Below are 21,267 nucleotides of genomic sequence, written 5' to 3'. Positions count from 1 at the left end.
TAGATGGCTTTGAATGGGATTACGACCCGAAAATACATCATAGTCTCGCTACATGGCCTTGGACCACCCCCCACCATCATCTCACCGGCTCTGGGGAGAGAGAGAGCCCGGCTTTCTGGCTAGCGTTAGCTCGCGAGTGGCCGGTGGAGCCGCGAGATTGACAAGAAAAGAGGGCGTGAAATCCCTCCAGAGGAAGTGTGACATGGTTATAAAATGAATGAGAAAGGTCAAGCAAGCAGAGATTGACAGTTTAACAAATACATACATAAAGAACTGATAAATCACCCAGGGATTTTTAGCAAAAAAAATTAACTAATGCTTCTGTACACGTTTAACCAGAGAATATGACATTGTGAAATGTTGTCAGCAAAACTAAACATCAACTCTTCTCTGTTTTAATGAGAATCAGATTGATTATTGTTGCCAGCTCCTGCTGTGTTATTCAACCTGCTGATAGAATTATAATAACTATACATGACAGTTACTTGCCTGGTAAAATAAAATGTCTATATAGTATGTTTAAGTATTTCTATTTTGTTCTGCTTTGCATTAGCCTTTCTGTCTCTCTCTTCCTCCCTTAGTCTGTTTCCATTTCTCCCTATTTCCTTACACTCACCCTTTTCTACCTCTGCATCTAGCTCTCGCCTGTGTGGATGTGTTTATGTGCGCGTGTGGATGTGTTTTTCCAATTATCTAATGATAACTTCATGTTAACTGATCAATCTCTCTAAATCTATTACAGAAATTTGTGAATGCCAAAGTGACTGCTGTCCGACCACAAGAGCGTCCTATCCGACTGCCCCTGTGTCTGTTGTCCAACCTGTGTGTGAATGCAGGTTAAGGGGGCCATCATAAAGTTTCTTGATATAGGTATATCTGCCAAATTCCCTTGTTTTTTTTGTTAGCTAGAGCAGGGGTTCCCAAACTTTTCAGCCTGCGACCCCCAAAATAACGGTGCCAGAGACTGGGGACCCCCAACGACACTGGAGGTGGTTTATAATGTTGCGCACAGCCACGCACATGCACTATGCGTGCGTGCGTGCGTTCGTGAGTGCGTGCTTGTGCATGTCTGCTCAGGTAGCCTCTCCTTCTCCGCTAGCCTGTCCTGTTCCTGTGGCCTCCTCGATTTGGTTGGTATTAACAAACGTTTTATTGTGACTGTCAATAATTTTCGGCTGCTTTCCAAAAGAGTTTTGGCCAGCTACCGTGTGACTGGTGCTGCTGTAAATTGAACTGTCGCTAACCTGTGTCGTAAGATAAAAAAAGGAAATGTTTTTTTTTGTGGAGGAAAAAAGGGGAAAAAAAGAAAAAAACTGATGGGAAATGTGTAAGCTATTTTATTTAGTGACTCTTATTTTAAGGAGGGGTTTTACCGGAAGGATGTGCTGTACTAAACGGCTGCTATGTCTCCTGTGTCTTCCTTAGGCTGAGGCCTTATTCATTACAACAACTAAACGCTCGGCTACAATTGCATCGTTTTATTCAAATATCAACTCATATTTATATATGTCGCGACCCCCACTTTGGGAACCCCTGAGCTAGAGCAGCAGAAACCTTTGTCCAAATCTTTGGCGAAAATGATGGACAAGACCTTTGCTTACAGGAGGCAAGAAGTAGTTTGTATGGAGAAAACTAATATTGATAAACACTTGTTTTCAGTCTGACCTGCTAAATCAAACATGTACCACTGAAACTCAAACTAAAACTCTTTTTTTGTCTTTTTCTCAATTTGTAGGTGTGTGGGGAACTCAACAGAATCACAACTATCCATTTAGAGTCAAAGTTCTTCTCTGAGCTGGATGCTCACTCTGCAGACCTAATCAAGGTGTTTGCCAAGAAAGGCAGAGTTCAGTGGAGACAGATCAGAAACATCATGGTACCCATGACTGAGGTATGATTATGGAAAAGTGACTCATGTTATTATGGAGGACCATACATGACTTTAGTATAAATGAATAAATAAATGAATAAATAAATACAGAAATATATAAATAAATTCATAAATAAATAAGGAAATAATTTAATTAATACAGAAATGAATACAAAAATAAATACAGAAATGTATAAATAAATGTCTTAAATATATTTCCACATTTATTCATTTCCACATTTCTGTGTCCGTATGCTAATGAGAAAGGCGGGACTAACCACAGTCTCATGCAGGATTTGTCACAGAAGTGTAATGATCCAGCCCTTCTACTTCTGCCTTTCAATGCTGACAGTGTTGAGCCAGTTCACACTTAAAATGAACTAGTTCAAATTCAGAGGGTTAGTTAAGGTTATTTTTTATTGGGGTGATTTAGGTGTCAGTAGTCCTGACTGTGAGAGTCACGTCTCGTGTTGTTCTGAGCACAAGGAGAGCGCAGAGAGGCGGAGGAAACAGAAACTCCAGCTCGGTACAAACTACCTGCAGCTTCTGCTCTGATCATGAAGCCGCTGATCACTGAGCAGATGTGACCAGAGAAACTCTGTGTTACCACTGTTCCTCAAAGTCACAGAACGGCTGCTTCACGGTGACCAGCTCAAGTCTCAGTCACTGCTTGTGTCTCTGAGCGATTGTGTGGTGGTGTGGGGGGCGGAGCCCCGGGGCCTGTGTGTGGGTGTGTGTGTGTAGCTCAGTTGACCAATCCTGCTCGAGACTGAAGTTGGGACCTCCTACCTCATTTACATATGGCCAAATAAATGTATAAATAAATAAATGTGGAAATAAATGAATAAATGTGGAAATAAATATAGAAGTAAATTAATCATTTATTAATTATTTCCACATTTATTCCCACTTTTATTTCAACATTTATTCATACATTTATTTATTTATACATTTCTGTATTTATTTTCTGTATTTATTTATACATTCGTTTATCTATACTTAAGTCATGTATGGTCCTCCATGATTAACATGGTATAAAAGTGACTGGAAAATTTAAATAAGTTTAGTTTCTTTTATTTTTCAGCAGTGGAAATGAATTAAACTTTGAATGCTTAAGCTTTAAATTCCCACATATGTGTCATGTTTGACTATTTTCAAACCCTGGAAATATTGCATTAAAGGAGGTAGAGGTGCATCTGCAGTTTGCAGTTTATTGAGTAAACCTAGTTAATACCAACCTAATGATGTTTAATCTCACAGTCAAAAGAGCTCTCAGGTAATCCCTGCTAGTGTCCCCAACCAGTTAATTGCAGGTATATGACGCATAAACCACACCCTGGGTAAAAGATAGGAAGGACAGTGCTGGTTGTTTGACCACAAGGGATCATGCTTTGTGTAAACTTGGCTCGTAGTTATGTAAGAAGGGTTGGTCAGAGTTAAAAGAACAGGCAGGTGGTCGCCCATAAAGATGCACTGCTTTCCAGAAAGAGCAGATTTCCCTGATAATACAGTGGCTGTTTCACAGGATCTTCAAATAAATGAAAGACTGAATATTCAAGATAGAAAAGTGTAAAAGAATTTCCAAATGTGATGGTGACTTTTTTTTGTCATTTTGGGCCTGTGGATTTTGAAATCATATTACAACAACATAAAGAAATGGCTTACTTTGACTCATAAACCCTGGTGTCTTAAGCTGTTGCCTTGTACTCCATTTTCAAAACAAGTATTTATACTACAGGTTTGATTTTAATGTGGATGCCATTGAGTGAGCGCAGCACCATTCGGGGAACTAGTTTGGGTTTGCAAGTGGGGTCCTCTGTCAGCTGATATCTCCTCAGCGTCAGGGCTGTAACCACCTTCATCTCGTTCATGGCGAAGTTCTGACCGATGCAGTTTCTGTTGGAGGAAAACGTACAATTGTTAAACAACACGAGGAACTTGAGCAATGAAATACTTTGGGTTGTAAAATGAAAGGTGTGTACAGCTGTTTTTCATTAGGATTGAAAAACAAGGGTTTTATTTGGGATGTGTGCAGACATTAGGGCTGGGTATTGTCTACAACCTCACGATACGATACGTATCACGATACACATTGCTTTTGAATAATGACCATGTCCTGCACAAAACTTACTACAACAGCTGTTCTTTATTATTCCATATAACAACAAAGGTTAAGTGTTAAGGATCGCACTACTCATAATACTTAAAATTCTGGCCCTTAAAGGGGTCATATTTCTACTTTTGTAGTGCTTCTACATGTTAATTTGGGTATCTGGCATGTCTAGACATTTCATTAAGACCCCAAGGAACCATATCAACTTGTGGTAAATGGGCATAATAAGACACCTTTAAAAGTAAAATAAAATATTATCTTTCTAATCCGAATAAAAAAAAAAAGTCGATGCACAGAAAGGATCTGTCGCTCACGTATCTCTTCCCAAGATCCCCGGATACGGTGTTTTTAACGTCCCTCATAAGTGCAGAGTCTGTTGCTTGAACATCAGTGCAGTTGCACAGCTGGGCATGCAGCGTTGCTATAACAGACAGTGTATGGATCTTTTCTTCGAACATTACGAGTTTTGCACCTTTTGAATTGAGCCGTGTGATGTTTTTGCCTGCCACCTATTGGCATTATTGTGCACTGCATCATAGGTGATGTATTGTTTTCAAGACTGACGTCCCAGCATTTGATGCCGTATCGATACAGTAGCATCTGCATCGATGTGTGCATCAGCAAGGAGGACGTCAGGATATATTGCCATATTGCTTTTTTGAGCACAGCCCTAGCAGACATAATATCAGTAAGTGCAAGGGAGTAAATTATAGAGACACAAGAAAATAGCATTGAGGTGAATGTCAAGTCGTACGTTTTGTCTTGACCACTGTTTTTAATCTTGTTCTGTGTTTTGGGGGATGGTGTCATACACAGACCTCTTGGTTATGTGTGGGATAAATAAAAAAAATGTATCTTATGTTATGTGGTAACCTTGGTTCTCTGTGTGAAGTTACTATCACTGTGAAGAAATCTTGGTGCATTCAGCTGGTTTGTTCTTTTTATTATCCAAACTGAAACATTTTCCGCCTATAACCTGGTGCTTTTTCAGTAGAGCTTGAATGAGCCTAAATAGTTATTTTAAGTGTATTTTCTGCATGTGAACAGTCTGCTACGATACAAAGCCCAAAGCCCACAGCAGCGAAAACATTGCTCCTGAAGTGCCTCAAACTCACTTGCATTCCTAGCTCTTTAGTTTTTGTCATAAAGCTTCCATGTCTCCAAGTTACATGTAACATGGCCGCCTTGGGTTCAGTTACCACGGTACAAACAATTCCATTGCTCCCATGGCAACATGAGGAGAGACACACACAATCTGAACTGAGTTACTCCAAGTCTCATATGCATCAGTCTTTTTCACTGATATTTTCTTGTGCGAAAAGAAGGCAAGTGTCATGCTACACATCCTGAACTGAGTCTTAGGACAGCTGTAGACTGAAAACCTCCCTGCCAAGCTCATGTTTGGACGAACCTTGACCCAGCTGAGAAAGGCACGAATGCGTGAGGTGACCTTTTGGAGACATTCTCTGGTAGGAAGCGCAGTGGGTCAAAGACCTATGATGAGGAAAGAAGGATAAAACAAACATCAGTGTGGCATAAATCACAAATCACAGTCCATTTTCTAATTTGGTCATGCAGTAATATTTGTCATTGTTAATATTGTATTTCCCCTCCTGTCATAGCTGCCTTGCTAATTTCCTGTTTTGTGAAAATGTCCAAATAGTTTTTGAGTTCTACTCCGGAGACGAAATGATTACAGACCTCGACATACGGATCACTATATCACCCTGCATGACATGCTTGGGGGGGGTGATAAAAAGTTCTGTGTATATGGGCCATTCTACCGAATTGATGCAAAGTATGGTCCCCCAACAAGAAAAGCTATTTACAAAACAATTAAGTATTCATGACATAGATTTTTACTAAGAATGTGTTAAGGTCTATTTAAACCCAAGACATTAAATGAGATAGGGATAAGCTAAATATATACAAAATCATCATTTATAGGGTACTTTCTATTGGGAAGTAGCTGTCCCCAACCCTGACATCTAAATTTCAATTTCTGAAAATAACACTTTATCAATTTTTTAGATTTTTTTCAGTGATCTTATTTCAAAGATCTTTATGATTTAGTTAGTTAGTAAACAGAACTTGGAAGATTTAGATTTATTGTGGGTTTAATTTTTAAATTAAAAAACTATAGTCAAAAAATCATGTCCCCAGTGTTCATGTCACTACCGAAACACAACAGTTTTAGTCCATTGGCTGAGCCTGGTTTTTAGCCACACCCCTGCATTTTTGAGCAGGCAGTGACACTGCATCCCTGTCCCTCCTGGCTCAATGGTAAGTAGCTAAAACCCATACTTTTGATGTAAATGTGTTCCAAAGTCTGAAAATCAGCGTGTAACCTTAAGAATTGTCACTACCGAAACACATATTATCTTCAATTAAGTAAACTTTTTGGGGTTTTATGCAAAGTATTGTGTTTTTATGTGTGTACACCTCTTCAACGATGTGTATACTAGCCATGTGCTTGCTAGCATTCTTTAGTTATGCTCAAAATTAGCTATAATTGTCATACCGAAACATACCGTCACTACAGAAACATAAAGTTCCAACTTCAGGCCTAGTTTAACTGCACATTATTCAACAGTCTGAGGCCGATCTCACTGCTGCAATTTGCAAACTCACAAGATGCTAGTTCTGTACAAATACTTTAATGCTGCAAACTGCTCACAGGACCATTTTTACATATCCATTATTCAATTTTTCCAATTCTATGATCAAAAGGACAAGATCTGGTCCACAGTGGACAAGGTCGTCACCTTAATCCCTCCAACAGAAAACGTCACACAGAGGCATATCCAGATCACCCCAAGAGTGTTCACCACAGTATGTGAAAAGTTAAAATTTGTGAATGGATTTGTGATGGTGTCTGACACTAAACCCCCTTAAACATACAGTACAACATAATATCAGTTATTTGTCAATGTTTTCTTCTATTTTACTGAACCCACTTGGGTAATGTTTGTACTTTAGAAGGTTCTGGACGAACAATTGTTATGTCCTCAAATATAAAATTATTCTATTGACCACAAAACATTTGTGTTTTTAATATTCCCAACCTATAGCATGTTATGAGTTAAGATTAAGCAATAAGGTTGAGGAAATATGATACAACCTTGCAAACAAAATACTGTGGTCACTCCAAAAACAGTGCAGTCACTACCGAAACAGTGGATGTTTTGTAAAAAATAAAGTATATTGAGTTATCAACTAAAATGTTATGATACTGATTGGTTTAATGTATGTTCAATTTCATCAATCATCAACTCTGGAATCAATATGATCAGTATTATGCATTTTACAAAGAAATATTGCATTTAGATTTTGATGAATTGTATAAATTGAACTTTGAAATTTGGTAAAATTTTCATCTTTATTGATTAAATTGTGAAAACCTTCAAGAAAAACATTCCAACACAGTCTGTAAATACAACATAAAAATTGACGGTTCTTTTACTAGATATGTGTACTTTAGATATGGTGCAATATATATACGGAAAAAGTTTTGGGAATAAAACATACAAAATTTCAAAATATTTCCAACCTGACTTTGCACCAATTCGGTAGAATGGCCCATATATCAAGTTATACACTGAGGGACTAAACCACGACAACTCGCATGAGCCAGTGTGAAACCTCCACTTCAGACGTATGTGGAGACACGTACTGATGCAGGGACTGAACACGGCCTCTGGTCTCTTAGAAAATCACCCTTCAAATATTTAATATGCTCAAAACTAAATGATCTTGACTTACATGAGGGTTTTCCCAGACGGTTTCATTCCTGTGAATCCCATAGACACTTGTTACAACAAGAAAACCTACCAACATGAAACAAATTGGGGTATTATAATTGAGGAATATGCATCGATCAGACAATATCTTATGTTATAACAGTTTCACCGTGGGGTCAGTCTCTGTTGACCCCAGGGTGGTGAAATCCAGATCTAAGTGTTTGTATGAGCGGAAGAACGAATACATGAAAAAAATTATTCCAATAAAAGTTAATACTTTAGCTTTAACCAGTAGGGTAAAGGTTCCAGTTCCAGTTTAGCTCTCCATATTAATTAATCAATGTTTTATTTGAAAAAAACAAACAGTTAACTGAGACACCATCATGTTCTCTACTAGTATCTACTGACATGAATGCACCACGGACCTTCAGGCAGAGTCCTCCCATCACAAAAGGTCATGGGTTTGGTGAGTTGTCTGGCCATTAGCGGTATAGGGGGGTAAAGACGAAGGGATTCTTTTATGCACATTGTTGTGTATGGAATTTTTTTAAGATCATCCCTAAAAATAGAATACAATGTTAGCACACACCCAATCCAGCACATTTTGCCTGGCACTGCACATGCCTGTGTCTTCAGTACAAAGGCTTACCACTCTATGGTGTCCTTGTCTTGCAGGACCTCTGTGATCTCGTCCCTGCACATCTGCTGGTGTTCTGGGTTGCAGGAAAGACAGTAGAGGATGAACGCGATGGCGCTGCTTGTGCTGCTATGACCCATGACCATTAGGGTGTCCACTTCTGCTCGCAAATCTTCATCTGACAGACCCTGCAGATTCTCGTCCTAAAGGTGCAATAAAAGGACAAAAATAACACATGCCACTGCTGCTACTATGACGGCTAATAGAAATAGACAGTATCTGGTTTACTTGTAAAGCACCATGACCTCACATTTGGATGGAAACATGACTATTAAGCTGCATTTTATGCTATGAAAAGTGCTAAATAAATACAGTTTAAAATAATAATCACAACAACAACAATACAAACTTGAATAAATAACAATAATATTGTTTTAAATAATATTGTTATTATTGAGATAACGTGTAATTTTGTAAAATCACAGGTTGGAGCCGCATATCATTAAACATACTCTTGCACAGAGAAGGATGTCCAGGAAGTCCAGGTTTCTCTTGGCCTGTATCCGGTCCAGCTCCTTCTCTTCCTTCATTGCTTCTTTTCTCTTTCTTATTACAGCCTCTAAAAAGCACAAGATAATGGATGAGTAGTTGCAGACCCAATCTGGCCATGCATAATGCAACATGATCAGTACCACCTGGCACATGCACACATAGACATCTGAGGGACTTGAGCCCCTGCCCGTTTTCTTCCTGGAGAGAAAGGGCCCTTTTTTTTGGGTGCTTTTTTAAAAATAAATGCATATAAACGTCCTGTTTGTGCACAGCCTCCCTGTCAAAATAATCTATTGATTGAGCACTAGAGCACTAGAGCTGTGGTCTTGATTCTTAGATGCATCGATGCAAAGACCGAACATAATCGATTGATGTTGTTTTTAGCTTTGTCTGAGTCTCTGTCGGAGTCGGCTTCCTCATCACTGTGCTCACTTTACAATTTAACAATAAACACTGATCACAAGTTATTAGGACAAAGAGCTTACCTGTATGACTGTGAGCAATCCTGCATGCTTTCCTGAATCTAAAACCGTGTGGGCTGAGGTAGAAAATGAGGTCGTTGTTGTATGGAAACGTCCTAAACCGCAGGATGACCAGATCAATGAGTTCATACACGGCTTTGATGTACGCATTTGTTCCCCTGAAATGAAAGTGTGGACAAATATTAACAGCTTTATTTCTTCCTCTCATGAGTAAGACAGCTGAGAAGTAAAGAAATGAGAACATCGAATTGAAACTGTGAATGGTAGGAAGGACAGTTTTTATGGACTCACCCCTCGGCTTGACAGTTGCTGCTGTGGCTGAACTCACATTTCAGGATAATGTCCAGTGTCATAAGGCTCACAGGTTCAAACAGTTCAAAGGACTTGTTGGTGTCTCCATAACCTTCCCATTTGTCCTGTTAACAGTAAGAGAACAGATGTGACTTCTCCGCAGGGGATGGAGTAAAACTCCAAAACACTCAAAATTTAAATCCATTCATTATCTACTCCAGCCATTCCCAAACTTAAGAAGGCCGCGACCCAATTTGAAAACAGAAAGATTTGTGCGGCCCACCCACACCTTTAAACACCTCATATGATCCACATATAGTAGACTCAAACATATTATTAAATTGATAGCATAGATAATTTTATATGAACACAGACATAAGCAGTGCAAATCCAATAACATCCACATTTAAGCGTTACAATATGCAAAGCAACCAATGTAAAAAAAACATTAAGTGCAAATAGGGTATTGTTAAAAATTTATTCTGACTGTTTGTATAACAGAGCACAACAAGGACATCTGGGAGAAGACAAACACATTTGAAGCATAACCAAATATACTTGAGGCGTTTCAGCCGATGAGGGGGGGTGTTTCCGCGTAGCTGGCTCCGATGCTCTCGTGTTTTTAAAAGATGCTCGATACTTGGATAAATATTGTCTCTTTTTAGTTTCTAAACGGCGGCAACGCACTGTATCAATCATAAATGTTTGGTGGTTTTAAATGCTTACTTACAAATCTAAAACTTTTTTAGCCATTTATTTTCTGATGACCTCTCACGGCCCATCTGCAGTGGCCTCAAGGCCCACCAGGGGGCCACGGCTCACACTTTAGGAATGGTTGATCTACTCATCACTGTGCGATGGAGGCGTGGGTGAAGTGTTGAGAGGTAAACAGTGTTGCAGCCAAATCCAATACAATTGAAGAAAACGGCACCTCATCCTAAGATGTAAAAAACCCACATGTCTCCATACTGCTGCTGTGATGTCTTTCAAGCGTGAATTTCCATTTTTCGTTGAACTATCCCTTTACTTTGATTCAAGAGAGCCTCTTCTTGCTGTACTTTAATTGCTACTTCAATACTTTAAGTTTCATTAACCTTGTATGCATTGTAAATTTACATACCAACAAAATTTTAGTAGAATCCGACATCAATTTTATGTATCGTTTCAAGACATCATAATGGAAACCTGGCGTCATGAGCCGTCTGTGGCGAGACCACTTCTGACGCTTTGACACCAATAAACCATCCCCTGAAACAAACAGAATGTGTATACTTGAACTTCGCCATGAACGAGATGAAGGTGGTCACAGCCCTGACGCTGAGGAGATATCAGCTGACAGAGGACCCCACTTGCAAACCCAAAATAATTCCCCGACTGGTGCTGCGCTCACTCAATGGCATCCACATTAAAATCAAACCTGTAGTATAAATACTTGTTTTGAAAATGGATCGAAAAATAACATGTTTCTCTCTGCATTTTAATAGTGGGCGATAGCTGATTTAAAGCCAGGTCAAACAAATGAAAAGTGTACTTATATTTCGTTTGCCTTTTTGCATGTTATGGGTTTTGAGCATTGTAGTGTGAACGTTTAATTTGGATATTTCTATTAACAGTAGACGGTCACTGTTTGAAGCTTATACTAGGATTGAGAGACAGTTTTCCCTGAAGTACTTTGAACCATACCCAGAGTTCTTATGAGACACTTGTACAACTCAAGAATTAAAACTCATCATCCAGGACATTGCATCTTGTTATGTTGATCTTATTGACTTGCTTCTGTTGTGTTTGCTTTGTACACACGTGCAACTCCTGAAGATACGGCTTGTCGAAGTACTTTCCCTTAGACACATTTTCATCAGGTGAATCAGAATAAAGGCAATTCATATCGGAGCAAGTACAAGGCAATAGCTTAAAACACTGTAGAGTTTATGAGTAAAAAGTAAGCCATTTCTTTATTTACAGTAATATGATTACAAAATCCACAGGTCCACAATGACAAAATAAGTCACCAGCACATTTCAAAAAAATGTAACACTTTTTTTATCTCGAATATTCAGTCTTTCATTTATTTGAAGATCCTGTGAAACAGCCACTGTATTAGCAGGGAAATCTGCTCTTTCTGGAAAACAGTGCATCTTTATGGGCTACCACCTGCCTGTTCTTTTAACTCTGACCAACCCTTCTTACATAACTACGAGCCAAGTTTACACTAAGCATGATCCCTTGTGGTCAAACAACCAGCACCGTCCTTCCTATCTTTTACCCAGGGTGTGGTTTATGCGTCATATAGCTGCTATTAACTGGTTGGGTACACTAGCAGGGATTACCTGAGAGCTCTTTTGACTGTGAGATTAGACATCATTAGGTTGGTATTAACTAGGTTTACTCAATAAACTGCAAACTGAAGGTGCACCTCTACCTCCTTTAATGCAATATTTCCAACTGAGGGTTTGAAAATAGTCAAACATGACACATATGTGGAAATTTAAAGCTTAAGCATTCAAAGTTTCATTCATTTCCACTACTGAAAAATAAAAGAAACTAAACTTATTTAAATTTTCCAGTCAATTTTATACCATGTTAATTATGGAGGACCATACATGACTTACGTTTAAATAAATAAATGTATAAATAAATACAGAAAATAAATAAATAAATACAGAAATGTATGGGCTGGATCATTACACTCCTGTGACCAATCCTGCATGAGACTGCGGTTAGGCCCGCCTTTCTCATTAGCATACGGACACAGAAATGTGGAAATTAATAAATGTGGAAATTTATAAATGTGGAAATATACTTAAGACATTTATTTATACATGTCTGTATTTATTTCTGTATTTATTTATACATTTATTTATTTATACATAAGTCATGTATGGTCCTCCATATGTTATATACTCATATTTATAATAATTACTGCATAAACATCTACTCTAGCTTCTAAAGCCTTTTCATGTTGTGATGACCTGTGAATCTTGCATCAGGTGTGTGAAAACAACTCTGCTGGTTAGTCAAGATGGTTTTCCTAATGTGTTTTTTCTTTTTTTCTCATTCTCTCTAATCTGAATACTTAGACTGACAGCATTGATGTCAAAAGATAATGCCTCCTGAAAAGTCTTTGCGTCTACTTGAATGAAGATCCAGAGATGCTGGTGAAAGAGTACCTGATATGTTGATTTAACTTAATCTTCACTGGGGATGCTCATGGTTAATATTCCTTTGAATTCACATTGCCCTTAAAACTTTCAAAATATCAGCTACAAAAACATTTGGAATGTAACATGATTATATAAAGATAGTTGGTCATAGCTGTTTTACATTAATAGTGTAAAAATGACACGTGCTATAAGATATGGAATATAATGCACATAAATGAATTTTAATTATTTAATTATCTTTAATTATCAGTGGGACACTCAAACCGACTTCATGAGTGTTTTAAAAAACTTTTTTAATATCGCTACAGGTGATCACCCGTGATCAGTTTACCGAAATAATCTCAGGTTCCAAACCAACAACCTGTATCTTAGATCGATTCCAACAAAATTATTTAAAGAAATTCTGCCCCTAATTGATAGTTCGTTACTTAATACAATCAATCTGTCATTATCATCAGGTTATGTACCACAGTCCTTTAAAATAGCTGTATTCAAACCCCTACTCAAAAAACCCACCCTAGACCCAGAGGTTTAAGCCAATTACAGACCAATATCTGGATTGATCTGTCCAAAAAAAAAATCCAAGAGGATTCTCCCTACCCTGTCTAGTGCCCCTGAGCAAGGCACCTTACTCCCCCAACATCTGCTCCCCGGGTGCCGTACATGGCTGCCCACTGCTCTGTGTGTCCTGCACCAGATGGGATAAAAGCAGAGGTTAAATTTCCCTCCTTGCATGAGTGTGCTTGTGCATGTCTGTGCATGTGTTTGGGACAAATAAATGTATCTTAATCTTAATCTCCCCTTCCTGTCTAAACTCTTAGAAAAAGTTGTAGCCAATCAGCTGTGTGAGTTTCTCCAGAAAAATAATATATATGAAGACTATCAGTCTGAGTTCAGAGCCAATCACAGCACAGAGACAGCCCTGGCAAAAGTCACTAATGACCTTCTAATAGCTTCAGATCAGGGACTTGTGTCAGTCCTCGTTCTGTTAGATCTCAGTGCAGCATTCGACACAATTGACCATCGCATTTTATTACAGAGACTAAAAGAGATAATTAACATTAAAAGAACCGCCCTAAACTGGTTTAAATCGTATTTTTCTGATCGCTCCCAATTCGAGCAAATTAATGAGTCATCAAAGTTAACCATGGTGTTCCACAGGGCTCTTTGCTTGGCCCAATTTTATTCTCATTATATATGCTTCCACTAGGAAACATTATCAGGACACACTCTGTCAATTTCCACAGCTATCCGGATGACACCAAGTTATACGTGTCAATAAAACGAGATACATTATCTAATGATATAGCTGCGCTAGACGACATTGCCCTTGCTTCCAATGAAACAGTCAGGAACTTGGGAGTGATCTTTGATCCTGATTTGTCCTTTAATTCACACTTAAAACAAATGTCTAGGACAGCCTCTTTCCACTTACGTAATATCTAAAAAATCAGACATGTCCTTTCTCAAAATGATGCAGAAAAACGAGTCCACGCCTTTGTTACATCGAGACTGGACTATTGTAATTCATTATTATCTGGCCCCAGCAGTAAGTCGTTAAAGGCTCTGCAGCTTGTCCAAAATGCTGCATCACGTGTCCTGATGAGAACCAAGAAAAGAGAGCACATTTCTCCAGTATTAGCATCGCTACACTTTCTTCCGGTTAAATTCATACCTCATCAATAGATGTTTCTGATTTGACCCCTTCCCCGGAGTCCCTTTGCCTTATTGTCCGCAGATCCAGGGCCGCAGCTGTGGCCACATCGTGGATTATGATCTGTGGATCGCGTATCAGAGATCCTAATGGTGGATCCAGTTTGGCGGATTCTGTATCGTGCTGGCTGATCGTGATAATAATGGCGGATCCTTTATTGTGTTGGCATCTGATAATGGTGGTGGACCGCGACAGAGGTGGCAGCTGATGATGACTGTGGACTACAGTGGCATCCGATCTTGATAGTGGATCGTGATCTTGCTGGCTGCTGACCAGATACTATGATTACAACAAGACTGCTTGATATATAGTATTTCTCCTCAGATACTTGACCATTACTGACAATAATCCATCAATTCATTCAGTTACCTTCAGTTATGCGTAAAAATGTTTACTGCTGCTAAAACCTTTATCTTTCTGATGTTCTCCTTTGCATTTGACATCTATTGTACATCTGTCCGTCCTGGGAGAGGGATCCCCCACATGTGTTTCTCTCTGAGGTTTCTACATTCTTTTTACCCAGTTAAAAGGTCTTTTAGTAGTTTTTCCTTACTCTTGTTGAGGGTTAAGGGCAGAGGATGTCAAATTGTAAAGTTTGAAGTTGTGCGAAATGAGGTAAATGTATAACTCAGGTTCAACACTTTTTGTGTGTTTATGTATAAGTACATGAAGAAACATCTATAAGGCAAAAAACTGTTTGTTGATTTGTCAACTTGTGTCACAAATGTAAAAGTAAATTCTACAAATATTGGGCTGTTATAAGATTGTTTCACAACACAAAACTTCCACCCACTCTACATTGTTTACTTATCCACGATCACAAACACTGTCATGTTATTAATTGAAAGTACAAAAAACACAAAAATAAGTTAATTACAGAACAATATTCTTCATGTAAAGCAGCTTACATAAAGACATAAAATGTATTGGGTGCAAAAGGAGGATACACATTTGGTCTTTGTCCTTGTTTTGTAAGACATTTGTGTTTTAATTACAGGTTAACAAGAGAGTGCAAGATATTTTTGCTGAAGTCCTTCTATCATCTTTGTCCTAATATCGAATAGACAGGCCATCATATGTTAAAATCATTCTTTTAAGGCATAAATCACACAGAATTTATCTTCGAACCCAAACAAAGGCCAAAATCTGCCTTGACTAACTCATCAGCCTGCTTTTACCAGGTAACATACTTCTTCTGTACACCGCAGGTATAGGTTGTGGTTCAAATCAGTTCCTGTATGGCTTGAGTGGCTTGACCAAAGACCCGTCCATCCTGTGATGGTGACATTATGTCCCCCTCAGAACACTGTGCACTTCCTGCCTCCCTTTTTGACAGGTGGGGGGCAAAGCACAGCTCGGATGGCCTCGTCAAAGACTGTCTTCAGCCCTCGCTGCGTCAGAGCAGAGCACTCCAGGTACTTGACTGCACCTATCACAGTAACAGCCAAAGATATGAGGACATGGAGTCAAAAAACATGAAAAGTTCACCTACACCACCAAGTATTTCTAAAACATGTTTTTATCTATCTTATCATTTTCTATTTCCGTCATTCCAATGTACATGAGATAAGTAATCCATCCATTATCTATACCACTCATACTTTAAGGGTCTCAAGCATATGGAGCAAATCCCAGCTGAAAGTGGTGAGACCCTGAGCCGGTCCGCAGCGTATGGGTGAGGGCCTCCGGAGCTTCTATAGACTTTCTCCGGGCCAGCCACCAAGTATTAAGTCCACAGAAACACAGCAGGAGAGCCTCCGTATGATTCACCATCAGCGAGAGGTGTTGATATTGCTTCTAACAACAAAAAACCCAAAACAAAATAAAACTGTTTTTTTAGGATTAAAAAGCTGAGTCATACATCTGAGCGGAGAATCTCCTGCTGCGTTGTTGTTGTGTGACAGGCAACCTCAAACCACTCAACCAATTTCAATCACACTCCATTTCACACTCTGTCGGCACAGCCGTCAGGGGCATTTGGGGGTTCAGTATCTTGTCCAAGGACACTTCGGAATGCTGACTAAAGGAGCCAGGGGTCGAACCACCAACCTCCTGAGGCACAGCTACCCGACAAACAACAAATCTCACTCACATGTACACCTACAGTATAGACAATTAATTAACTTTTGCTGCATGGGTTTGGACTGTGGCAGAAAGCTGGAGTACCTGGAGAAAATCCACACACACACACAGGGAGAACATGCAATGTCCAACCTAACCTTCTACGCACTATACCACCGTCCCAGCCCAGTGAGTAAGCCATTTTGACAGACTTTTGGTTGGCAGTATGACAGAGTTAGGAGGTTTTATTGAACATGTATAATGACTGTACCTGTAGTTAGCATTGAATAAAGAGCTAGAAACTAGCTAAACTACTGCCTTTTCCCCTGATTCACTTTTGAACACATCTCAGCAAAGTAGCAGAATTGAGAGGAAAAACTAAATACTTTTCCATGAAAAGAATCTCTAGAAATGGTACAGTAAATATTGTGAAAAACTATACATCATCTACTATAATTTACACCCACAAACACAAACATTCTGTACACACCGATCTCCCTGGCCATGGCCAGGCCCTGTGGGTAGGTAATTGGAGAGAGTTTTTTGTCTCTCAGTCGTTCAATGGCGTCCTTGTCGTCCCGCAGATCCAGCTTGGTGCCCACCAGGATAATAGGTGTGTTTGGGCAGTGGTGACGAACCTCTGGATACCACTGCAAAGAACCAGGCAGAGGTCAAAATTCAAACCAAAAACACAGTAACACCCACCTCACTCCATGGACCTCATATCACAATGGTCACCATTAAAGTCAAATATGACCCTTGTTGATGACTGATTCCCGGAACTGATCTCCTAGCAAAACAGTGGTAGCCCATGAGGGACACTGTAAGAAATAATGTGATTGTGCTGGTCATAATATACTCATACCTTGTATTTTACTGGTTAAGTAATTATGATGGGGTTATTTCACAAGAATCCAGAAGCAACATAAAAAATCTGGGAGTAGTGTGAGAGTAAGGAGGACTTAAACTGAAACACAGAGGTTTGTGCAGCAACAGTTTTTCCGAGTGCAGACAAGCAGTTTAGTGCAAGAGCAGAGAACATCTACTAATGAGCAGGAGTTATAAGAGAGAAATAGCAGAAGGTTTGGGTGGAGGCATTAGAATATCTGAAGAAATTATGCTCTCAATATGAAAGGCAATGCTCTTGAATCACTTATCACGAAGAGGCAAAGAAAAACTGCAAGCAATGTGACTACAACTCATTCGATTCAAGACACCATCAGATTTTGTGATTGCTCCTGAATTCTTCTCAAAGTCTGAAAATCAGCACCAAGTTCACAGTTCACCATCACCAAGAGTGAAAGGAATTTGGGGACTCTGTGTTTTTCATTGCGAGCGGTATAGCATATCACTTGTGTACAGTGAGTGGAATTTCTGTTGTTAGCTACATATTGAAAATGAGCCGACAGATCAGCACCTTAGCTCGGACGTTCTCAAAGGAGGCAGGGCTCACCAGAGAGAAGCATATCAGGAACACATCCTGTACAGAGAGGACACAGAGTTACAACCACAAGGCATTTTTTAAACATGATTTGAACACACGTAAATGACCTGTACATTTAAAAGAGATGCTTGTGAGTAACAAACTCACACTTATTTTCAGACATTTGTTTGTGTGTGTGTGTGTGTGTGTGCGTGTGTGTGTGTGTGTGTGTGTGTGTGTGTGTGTGTGTGTGTGTGTGTGTGTGTGTGTGTTCCTGTACTTATATCTTTGTGAGGTCTATTTTTTAAACATAGACCATTAATTTTTTTCAATGGACTGTTTGAGAGGGTTAAAGGGAACGTTCACAGAAATAACAGACTAACTGAACTGCACAGTCCAGGCTATAGTTTTTACTTACAACATATTGCACAATCCCTGGCCTGGTGCTTAGAGTATTTTTCATATTTCATTTTTGTTTCCTTTTTTAATAATTTTGTATACACCTCAGCTAATTCCTTGTATGTGTAAACCTGCTTGGCAATGAAACCTGTTAGGGGCTAGGGAATGTATTGTATCCTCACTAAAATAGGAGTACAACCATGTGTGTGTGTGTGTTTGTGAGTACCGTCTGAGGGTAGGACAGGGGGCGGAGCCTATCATAGTCTTCTTGTCCCGCTGTATCCCAGAGGCCAAGATTGACAGGTTTACCATCCACCATCACATTTGCTGAGTAGTTGTCAAAGCTTAGAGATGTAAGACAAAGCAGCTTGGTACGTAAGTTATTGTATATACACATAAACACACATTTTTCACGAATTAAGTTTCTGAATGAGACAGTGCAGCTGTACTCACACAGTGGGGATGTACTCTCCAGGGAAGGCATTTGTGGTGTAGCTGATGAGCAGACATGTCTTACCCACCGCACTGGAAAAAGCAGATATTAACACACGGTGATACATACAGCATCATTACAGCAGAACCTGGAGCGCTGCAACAGTTATCCACTGATTATATCCACAGGGAATTAGTCAACACTTTGAGGAGACAGAAGTCAGAAGATGAGTCTTTCATGATGTGCAAATCTGTAGGAAACATCATTAGCTCTGTCCAATCGAGGAATCAGCAAATTAGTGAAGAGGAAGTTGCTGTTTGCATGCATACAATATATGTTTTAACATTATTTTGTCATATGACCCCATTATAACATTCCATCATTTGAGTGAAATGAAATTTGATTTTAAATCTCTAACTGCAATAATAATATATTCTTCTGTATTCACATCCCCACAACAAAACAGCCACACCTGCTAAAAACTGTCAATAAACATTTAGTTTCTAAGTGTAACCTGCTACTTCCACTAGTGGTGAGTTCGCATTTGCAACCAACTGAATAGCGCTCGCTTAATCCTATGGACCTGAGATCTTCATGTAAAAACAACGTGTGAGATGTTTCTTTATCAAGTGACACACACAAGGGCCCGGAAAATAAGAGGGAAGTCCAGGGAAGACAGAGAAAAAGCGTGCACTCCGCTGATAAGGCCATGCTAAGATTTGGCATTAGCAGATAAGGATGAGACAAGTTTATCTCTGTGGAAGCAGCAAATTCATATTGTTTAACATAAGGCTTAAAATATCCCAAGGATGACATTTAAAAAAACAAAAAGGAGGATGCATGGATGGTTAAAACTGTTTCAGAAGACCATTTCTGGTTTCCTCTTAATTCAAACTCATTGTCCTTACACATTTTGTCCCCATTGGTTATGGGGGAAAAATTGGAAAATAAAACTGTAGTAGTGTAATTTATGTGAACTGCAGTGGTGGAGTGTTACTCTGTATTTAAAGTATATTTTTAGGTATTTGTTTTATACTTGAATATTTAGATTATATGCTGCTATATTCTTCTCCTCCACTAAATTTCAGCAGGAAACATTGAACATTTAATTCCAACAGACAGCTGTAGTTCCTATGTATTGGTTTCATCAATGTCCTGAGTTATAGAGCCCAAATAACATACATGTTCACTCTTTAAATTATTATACAGACAGCTTGAGGTTAATAACTTTGGTGATATTTCTGCTTAAGGTAATGGTAAATTGCAAGTCAGCACGGTCTGAGAAAATGGAAGAAAGGTCTAGAGGATGACCAAGCTCATCCATGGTTGTGAATCTCTCAGGATCTGCCTCAAAGTTGGCCAGATTGCCCCTTAGTTTAGGCTGACAGCTTGGTTGCCGTTTGGAGTCTGCCTGAGATATCCAGCACTGTGGCAATAAAGCCTTTGGTTATTCATCCATCTGTCAAGAACCGGCCTATACAGTCTCCTGCGTGCTGATGGTGAATAGGCCGACATTGAGAGTGACAGCAGTATTCAAACTTTTTTAAAACATTGTCAACTTCCACTTCTGGTGACTTGTAAATAAGTCCAAACCATAGACTGTACATAAAAGGTCCAAACATGTAAAAACATTTCAATGCTACGACACAAAATTAAACAGGGTGTTTCTGGTGGATTTATATGGGCCAGACAGTGTAGACAGGTTCCAACACTGCAGCAGCATGATCAGTGTATCTGCTGAGTAGGTGTGACAACATGACATCATTGGAGAAAACAGACAGCATGCAGCTCCACACACACTGCAGATGATCAATGAAGTATAATGAACATACACCATTTAAAATCATTACTTCTACATTAAACCTCACGTGCTGATCGATCCCAGTTCATCATCAACACTTCATGATTTGTACGCCCCCTCACCCACCCACCCCTCAGGATGAAGAACAGTGAATGCCGACTCATGCCTCCTGTCGGTTCGCTCATGAGATGGACTCACCCGTCGCCCACCACCACGCATTTGATGGCCTGCATGTCGACTCAGAGAGATAAGGTGCCCCCACCTGCTTCTTCTGCTGCTGCTTCACTTAGTCATCAGCGGATCTGCTGCCACTGAACGAGTGGAGGGGCTGGAGCACGAAGGGTTCCGGAAACCAACGAACGCTTTTAAAGGGCCAGTCAGCTGTGCGATCTGCTCCAGAGGGGAACTGACTGACTGTTTGAGTGACTGACCTACTGACATGCAGTGAACAGACGTTCTCCAGGGGGGCTGGAGTCTGCCTCACATGACAGAGAAGGAGATTCTCCACTCAGGCAGGTTTACAACCCAGACGTCTCTGCAGCGTTGGCAGGCGGAAGCAGAGGCAACTTATGTGTTTTGGTTTACAGGAT

The 21,267-nt window shown here is 39.6% G+C and overlaps 2 protein-coding genes across 2 annotated transcripts; both read right to left on the bottom strand.

The window, feature by feature from the left end:
* Window positions 1-3,597: 3,597 nt before the first annotated feature.
* On the bottom strand, window positions 3,598-11,569 carry LOC133022848 (cytochrome P450 4B1-like). Its single transcript, XM_061089756.1, has 10 exons — window positions 11,482-11,569; window positions 10,806-10,933; window positions 9,686-9,810; window positions 9,398-9,552; window positions 8,873-8,979; window positions 8,373-8,563; window positions 8,149-8,282; window positions 7,746-7,810; window positions 5,395-5,477; window positions 3,598-3,766 (listed from the first exon to the last, which is right to left on the bottom strand). Exons 1-10 carry the CDS (start codon window positions 11,567-11,569, stop codon window positions 3,598-3,600), a joined length of 1,245 nt encoding a protein of 414 aa, XP_060945739.1.
* Window positions 11,570-15,491: 3,922 nt separating this feature from the next.
* Window positions 15,492-20,950, bottom strand: rac3a (Rac family small GTPase 3a). Its single transcript, XM_061090634.1, has 6 exons — window positions 20,876-20,950; window positions 18,897-18,968; window positions 18,670-18,787; window positions 18,039-18,101; window positions 17,112-17,271; window positions 15,492-15,989 (listed from the first exon to the last, which is right to left on the bottom strand). Exons 1-6 carry the CDS (start codon window positions 20,908-20,910, stop codon window positions 15,859-15,861), a joined length of 579 nt encoding a protein of 192 aa, XP_060946617.1. The 5' UTR covers window positions 20,911-20,950; the 3' UTR covers window positions 15,492-15,858.
* Between the last annotated feature and the right edge of the window lie 317 nt (window positions 20,951-21,267).

This window comes from Limanda limanda, chromosome 17 (genome assembly GCF_963576545.1).
Source record: "Limanda limanda chromosome 17, fLimLim1.1, whole genome shotgun sequence".
Classification (NCBI taxonomy): domain Eukaryota; kingdom Metazoa; phylum Chordata; class Actinopteri; order Pleuronectiformes; family Pleuronectidae; genus Limanda; species Limanda limanda.
The sequence above is the reverse complement of the archived record's forward strand: the minus strand, read 5'-3'. Positions and strand labels throughout refer to the sequence as shown.

Excerpts from the sequence above, each read along its gene's own strand:
- rac3a (XM_061090634.1), bottom strand. The coding sequence starts at position 20,910 with ATGCAGGCCATCAAATGCGTGGTGGTGGGCGACGG. Across the intron at positions 18,102-18,669 it reads CCCTGTCCTACCCTCAGACG|GATGTGTTCCTGATATGCTT; the intron begins GTACTCACAAAC and ends CTCTCTGTACAG. Across the intron at positions 15,990-17,111 it reads GGCCATGGCCAGGGAGATCG|GTGCAGTCAAGTACCTGGAG; the intron begins GTGTGTACAGAA and ends TTACTGTGATAG.
- LOC133022848 (XM_061089756.1), bottom strand. The coding sequence starts at position 11,569 with ATGAATTGCCTTTATTCTGATTCACCTGATGAAAATGTGTCTAAGGGA. Across the intron at positions 9,553-9,685 it reads AGCAACTGTCAAGCCGAGGG|GGGAACAAATGCGTACATCA; the intron begins GTGAGTCCATAA and ends CTTTCATTTCAG. Across the intron at positions 7,811-8,148 it reads TGGGAGGACTCTGCCTGAAG|GTTTTCTTGTTGTAACAAGT; the intron begins GTCCGTGGTGCA and ends TCATGTTGGTAG.